We start from the raw sequence: 7,370 nt of genomic DNA, 5'->3' as shown, positions 1-7,370 counted from the left end.
ACAGATTTCGTTAAGCCTTTGATTGTCATGTAACTCTCTGGACTCCACGCGTCTGCTGTTACCGTAATTACCAGAAATACTGCACCTTTGCTTTTCCTTTTAGCTTATAAATTGGGTTTAATGAAATCAATATGATTTGAGTCTAAATTATGCAAATAACAGCCCATGGGCGGCTATTTGGACATAGGCGGTTATTAGGAAGAGGCGGTTAATTCACAAAATGGGGTCAGACCCTGGGCGGCTATTAGGACATGGGCGGTTATTTGCCCAAGGGCGTTTATATTTGGTAATATACGGTATATCATCTGAGAAATGGACATTGTAACAATGTAACAACATTGATTGAGTGATTGATTGATTGATTGAGACTTTTATTAGTAGGTTGCACAGTGAAGTACATATTTCGTACAATTTACCACTAAATGGTAACACCCGAACAAGTTTTTCAACTTGTTTAAGTCGGGGTCCACTTAAATTGATTCATGATACAGATATATACTATCAGATATATACTATCATCATAATACAGTCATCACACAAGATAATCACATTGAAATATTTACATTATTTGCAATCCGGGTGTGGAGGGGGGGGGGGGTAGGTTTGGTTGTTATCATCAGTCATAAACAATTGAGAACAGAGAAATGGATATTGGAACAGTGTAGGTCTGACTTGGTAGGATATGTACAGCAAGTAAATAAAATTAAAATAAAATAAAGTGGCCAAAAATAAGTAAAGTGTTCGAAAAAAAATATCTACAAGAATATAAAATACATAAATAAATAAGCGCCTTTGTTTGGGGCCGTGTACAATTACACTTAAAGGACTACATAATGTTCTATTACGCATGTGCGGAAATAAAACAGTTGAGTTCAGGTTTATAGTTAACATTGATGTCTACCGGTTATTTTGTTCTTCCCTAAGAACATTCTTACACGGTTATTCCACCCCTTTAAGATGACACAACCACCAGCTTATGGACCGTGTTGGGAAAAAAATCCACAATAACATAAAATAAATAAATAAATAAGCCCCTCTGTTTGGGGCTGTCACGCCAAATTTCTTCCCTCTACAAAAACCTTCCCTCCCCCATTTACTTCCGTGGTCATGTTTCCTTTTACGTCATTGACAGCGATCGATAGCACTTCGGCTTTGACTGCCCGTCGCTGGAAGGATACTTAGTCTTTGACAGCTGCTGGAATCTGAAGAAATCGATTATTGTTTTTATTTTGTACAGGCGCGAAACAGGACAGTCGCGTGCCGGTTAAGGACCCCCGGCAACTTTGTGATTTTATTGGACGCAGCCCCGTAAGTAAATGGGGAGGGGGTTTTTAGAGGGAAGAAAGTTGGCGTGACAGCGCCGTGTAAAATTAGACCGATAATGTTCTACTACGCATGTGCGGAAATAAAACAGTTGATTTCCGGTTTAGAATTAACACCGTCTACCGGTTATTTTATTATTCCCGAATAACATTCTTACACGGTTATTCCACCCCTTTAAGATGACACAACCACCGAGAAGGAATGTTGGACGTCGCGGGAAAAGATTATGCTTCGATGGAGATGAGAAGAATTACTTGTCGTGGGAGACAAAGTTTGTGGAGCACTTGGGTCAGCTAGGCCTCAAAGCCACGCTGCTCAGTGAGCCGCAAGACAATAAAGACGACGTCCAGAAAAATGAGGACGTCTACGCCGAGTTGATCCAGGTTTTGGACGACAAAAGCCTGTCGTTGATTATGATCGAAGCAGAGGACGACGGGAGGAGGGCGTTAAAGATACTGCGAGAGTATTACGCAGGTAAAGGCAAGATGCGAGTGGTTAGCATCTACACCGAGCTAAAATCGTTACAAACTTCTATTACACATGGGCGGATTGGGACAGAAATTCGGTTCTGGACGTTTTGGTTCAGACCGGCCCGTTCATGTACATACTGTATATACACAGGTATACGCGAACCCCCTCAATAGGTACATGACAAAAAATGTCAAATGCAAAAAAAGGGTTTCCAGTGGTACTTGAACCATTGTGATAGGCCGAATATTATGACAGCTTGGATTTTTTGATGTTCAAAAATGTATCGGGGCCAGATTATCCATTATTGATAAAAGTTTAAATTAAAGTACCACTGAGAGTTTTTTTTAAGTACCAATGATTGTCACACACACACTAGGTGTGGTGAGATTATCCTCTGCATTTGACCCATCAGCAGTGAGCAGCAGCGGTGGCCGCACCCGGGAATCATTTTGGTGATTTAAAACCCAATTCCAATCCTTGATGCTGAGTGCCAAGCAGGGAGGTAATGGGTCCCATTTTTATAGTCTTTGGTATGACTCGGCCGGGGTTTGAACTCACAACCTCCCGATCTCAGGGCAGACGCTCTAACCACAAGGCCACTGATAGTCACACACACACACTAAGTGTGGTGAAATTAACCTGTGGCTATTTTGAAGATATTAGAATAAAACACTTTTTTTTAGTAAATTCACATTTTTTTTGTTTAGTAATGAGGTGGCGACTTGTCCAGGGTAGGGCTGCAACAACTAGTCGATTAAAATCGATTATAAAAATAGTTGGCGATTAATTTAGTCTTTGATTCGTTGGATCTATGCTATGCGCATGCGCAGAGGCAAACATTTATTTTTTTTATAAACTGCAACATATACAAACAACTGAGAAACAATAATCAAAATAAATATGGTGCCAGTATGCTGTTTTTTAAAATAAAATACTGGAAAGGATAGAAATGTAGTTTGTCTCTTTTATCCGATTATTAATCGATTAATCGAAGTAATAATCGACAAATTAATCGATTATCAAATGAATCATTAGTTGCAGCCCTAGTCCAGGGTGTCCGCCTTCCACCCGAATGCAGCTGAGATAGGCTCCAGCACCCTCCGCGACCCCGAAAGGGACAAGTGGAAGAAAATGGGTGGATGGATGTAACTCCACATGTGTTCATTCATAGTTTTGATGCCTTCAGTGACAATCTACAACAGGGGTGCCCAAACTACGGCCCGTGGGCCGGATCCAGCCCGCCAGCGTTCAAAATACGGCCCGCGGGAAGTCCCAAGTTTTAAAAAAATACATATACTTTTTTAAATTATTATTAGTTTTTTTCCCATCGATAACGGGACATCACCCCGAGTGCGTGGCAAGTGCGGGCTTTTTCAGTCAATTAGTGCGCGAGGAATATTATATATATATATATATATATATATATATATATATATATATATATATATATATATATATATATATATATATATATATATATATACACAGCCCGGCCCCCGGCCAAATTGTTTTAACCCAATGCTGCCCCCGTGTCAAAAAGTTTGGGGACCCCTGATCTACAATATAAATAGTCATGAAAATAAAGAAAACACATTGAATGAGAAGGTGTGTCCAAACCTTTGGCCTGTACTGTATATACTCAAACACATATTTCCTTCTCTGTAAATGTAAACCTGTTGGTAGTTTGGTATATGCATATACATTTAATTAAATTAATTTAATTTATTTAATCAAATAACGCGACCGGGATGGATGGACATTATTAAGATGACGGAAAAAATATATCTGCCAAAAATCCAAACTTTAGTGTAAATATCTTGAGAAATAGGAGAGTTATTAAATAAGTAAAGAAGAAGAAGCAGAATTATCATACTTTCTGTAACATTAGGAAGAAATTATGTCATCCAGCTTGAAAAATGTCTCGACTATAATCAACTTGAAGGAGCCTAGAATTGATTTTATTTAGATGTTCGCAATATTTCAGAGTTCCTCACAAGGAAACCTTACAATGTATTGACTCTATAAAGTGCTAAAAAAAGAGAGTCGATGGTGAGTTATTGTGATGAAGAGAAATCCCATATTATTAAAATATTTCCCAGGACATTTCTCATATTTTGAAATGCAAATGTTGACGCTCCTCTGATTTGCAGAATTAGATGCAAATCCCCTGATGTTGCTTGGTGCTAAATTAGTCACAACAGAAGAAAGCCATACATGTTATATCATGGGCAAACTTAAATCCTCTCTTTTTATGGGTACACGCTCCCGAAGCTTACTGAGTGTAACAGATTCAACAGTGCTTGTATTATGTAGAATGTAGCATACGGATTAAATTATAGACTCTGCCACCTCATTCCAGAGACCACTCCTTCTCATAGACATAACACCAGAAGTAAACCTTTATTAAGAGAAAAAAATTGTCATCTAAAATGTACAAGCTTTAGTATAGCCTGAAGAGGCCCAGTGATCTGGAATGTGATTAATAGCTCTATAAAAAAAAAATCACATTTTTTTAACATATTTAAAAAGTGCTTTAAGCGAAATTTATTGCTACGTTATTCTTAGTATATTTAGCGCACCCCTCATGGCTGAGGATTTCACATAATTTTGGTCTTGACCCCTCTATGTATGATATGATTATAGCGAATCTTCAAGATGCAGTCTTTTAATCAAATTTGAATACTGAGTTATCGAGACTGATTTGGTGGATTAAAAGCTTGCTTCTCTGTAAATGTAAACCTGTTGGTAGTTTGGTATGAAATTGTAAACGGCTAGTGGGTGGGTAGATTTTGAAATTAATCGTACTGTATATTATATGGTGGTGTATATTTTAACTGTGGGTCCCCTATCCAAAAACTCTACGCTTCTAGGATTACCTTTTTGCAGAACGGACTAATATTAACAAAAGAAACAGTAATGTAATATAAATGATGTCTGTAAATAAATAAATAAATACAACATTAGCGCTGCATTAAACATTATGTTGCAAGTGGTACGACACTTCCTAAAAAATAATGTTAAAAAACTACTTAAAGCCTTGTCCAGCTGTTTACTGACATATACTATTAATGTTTAAATAACTTTTGCTATGATTTATCACTCAATATCTACATTTGTATTTATACGTATGTTTGATTAGGCTTACCTCACAAACCTGTGAAATGTTGGAACGGCAAACGTAAATACAGACACACCTCATTTGTGTTCTATGTGTCAGCAGAGAGTCAAGAAGAGATTCCATCTGAGAAGCAAGAGTTGAACTCCAGTGTGGGGCAAAAGGAGTCGGAGCCCCGCCACTTTAAAGAGGACGAAGAGGAATGGTGGGAGCCTCCTCGAGGGTCAGGTGAGGCTAATGATAATAAAGCTCAGTCCTCACAGCTTCATCCCAGTCAATGTGAGGAGAACAGAGGGGCAGAGCTTCAAACTCGACACATAACAAAAGCTGATGGAGAGTATTGTGAAGATATAGACTCGGAACCAGACGACATCTTTGCTCCACTGTCAGATATAGACGGCATGTCGGACTCTTCTGATAGTGATCAAGGTGACACCACAAAACCTTTAAAGAGTAATAAGAACTGTAAAAATGATGCAAGACATAATACTAACAACAAGCGCTATGACTGCTCTGAATGTGGGAAAATATGTACACAGAAATGTCATTTTATAATACACATGAGATCACACACTGGAGAGAAACCTTTTGCTTGCTCAGTTTGTGCTAAAAGATTCTCTTCAAAGAGTCCCCTGAAGTTACACATGATGATACATACAGGGGAGGTTCCCTTTTCCTGTTCAGTTTGTGCTCGAAAATTCCGGTGCAAAAGAGATATGGTGCTACACACGAGAATACACACTGATGAGAAACCTTTTTCTTGCTCTGTTTGCGGCAAGAGTTTCTCCAGAAAAAATTATATGACCAAACACATGATATCACACATGGAGGAGAAGCCATTTACCTGCTCACTTTGCCCTAATAGATTCAACTGTAAGGCTTCGGTCATAGTGCACATGAGAACGCACACTGGGGAGAAACCGTACAGTTGCATTACATGTAATGCAAAGTTCACGTATAGGTATCAGGTCAGTAGACACAAGTGCAAGGCTGGACAGTTAATCAGATTTTAATTTCAATTCTGGCTTCTCAGAATCGTAACAAAGAAGAAAAACAGGTAAATAGGTGGCGCAACGTGCATGCCAATTCCTGAGCTAGTAACGAACGTGGAAAGTAATGGATATTGATTTAATGTGACTGAATTGTTTACATCGTAAGTACCGTATTTTTCGGACTATAAGTCGCTCCGGAGTATAAGTCGCACCGGCCGAAAATGCATAATAGAGAAGGAAAAAAACATATATAAGTCGCACTGGAGTATAAGCCGCATTTTTGGGGGAAATGTATTTGATAAAACCCAACACCAAGAATAGACATTTGAAAGGCAATTTAAAATAAATAAAGAATAGTGAACAACAGGCTGTATAAGTGTACGTTATATGACGCATGAATAACCAACTGAGAAAGTGCCTGGTATGTTAACGTAACATATTATGGTAAGAGTCATTCAAATAATTGTAACATATAGAACATGCTATACGTTTACCAAACAATCTGTCACTCCTAATCGCTAAATCCCATGAAATCTTAAACGTCTAGTCTCTTACGTGAATGAGCTAAATAATATTATTTGATATTTTACAGTAATGTGTTAATAATTTCACACATAAGTTGCTCCTGAGTATAAGTCGCACCCCCGGCCAAACTATGAAAAACACTGCGACTTATAGTCCAAAAAATACGGTAGAAGGAACCACACTGGTGTATGAAGGTTTGTAGCCGGCCGTCTTCGAACAGTGAATTGTAATCTAAATGGGACTTTACTGGATAAATAATGGTTTTAAAAAAAGGAAGCTGTAAGGGTCTTTACCAGGGATGGGCAAACTACGGCCCCGGGGGCCACATCCGGCCCGTTGGTCTTTTTAATCCGGCTCGCTAAATATCGGAAAAAAATTAAGCAAAGATCTGTTTTGAGAATTGTCACAACAAAACTGATACTAGACTTCGACACATTGGCAAAGAAAGGGTCAACAACACTGCTCCCACTGAAAGAAAATGTAAGTGTTAACCTTGTAATACCATTTCTGGTGTTTCTTTGAGGTCCTGATAGGATATTGGGGAAAAAAGATGTATAGCCCATATTTGGGAAGTTACTCTACTCTCAACAGATAAGATATCTGTCAAATTTCAAAAGCTGATGTGGCCCCTAAGACAAAAAGTTTGCCCACCCCTCGGTCAAACACACAAATTGTGATCACGCTAAATGTACAATAAAAAAACACAGCATGTTTATTTCATATTTCATGTGGTGCTTCTCATCTGGGTGTTATTGTTTTTGTCCTCTTCTCAATGATATTTCTTGATTTTTGTCTTTTCTAACCTAATGATTTTTTTGAATGGCAATGCATTTTGATATTATTATTGTTGAATGAAAGCTATGTATGGATAGAATTGTACTCAACATTCTGACTGGTAGACAGCAAAATTGTGATTTCATAAAAAAATACTTACATTCTTAAAA

General features: G+C 38.1%; 1 protein-coding gene across 1 annotated transcript in view; it reads left to right on the top strand.

Moving 5' to 3' along the window:
- The first annotated feature begins 1,317 nt into the window (after positions 1 to 1,317).
- LOC133644288 (zinc finger protein 37-like) overlaps positions 1,318 to 7,370 on the top strand; it is an 18,052-nt gene continuing 11,999 nt past the window's right edge. Inside the window, exons 1-2 of the mRNA XM_062038659.1 lie at positions 1,318 to 1,797; positions 5,015 to 5,137. Of these exons, the coding sequence (XP_061894643.1) occupies positions 1,503 to 1,797; positions 5,015 to 5,137 (418 nt within the window). The 5' untranslated portion in view covers positions 1,318 to 1,502. The remainder of the gene's footprint in view (positions 1,798 to 5,014; positions 5,138 to 7,370) is intronic.

Source organism: Entelurus aequoreus, linkage group LG27 (assembly GCF_033978785.1).
Source record: "Entelurus aequoreus isolate RoL-2023_Sb linkage group LG27, RoL_Eaeq_v1.1, whole genome shotgun sequence".
In the NCBI taxonomy this organism is placed as follows: Eukaryota; Metazoa; Chordata; class Actinopteri; order Syngnathiformes; family Syngnathidae; genus Entelurus; species Entelurus aequoreus.
The sequence above is the reverse complement of the archived record's forward strand: the minus strand, read 5'-3'. Positions and strand labels throughout refer to the sequence as shown.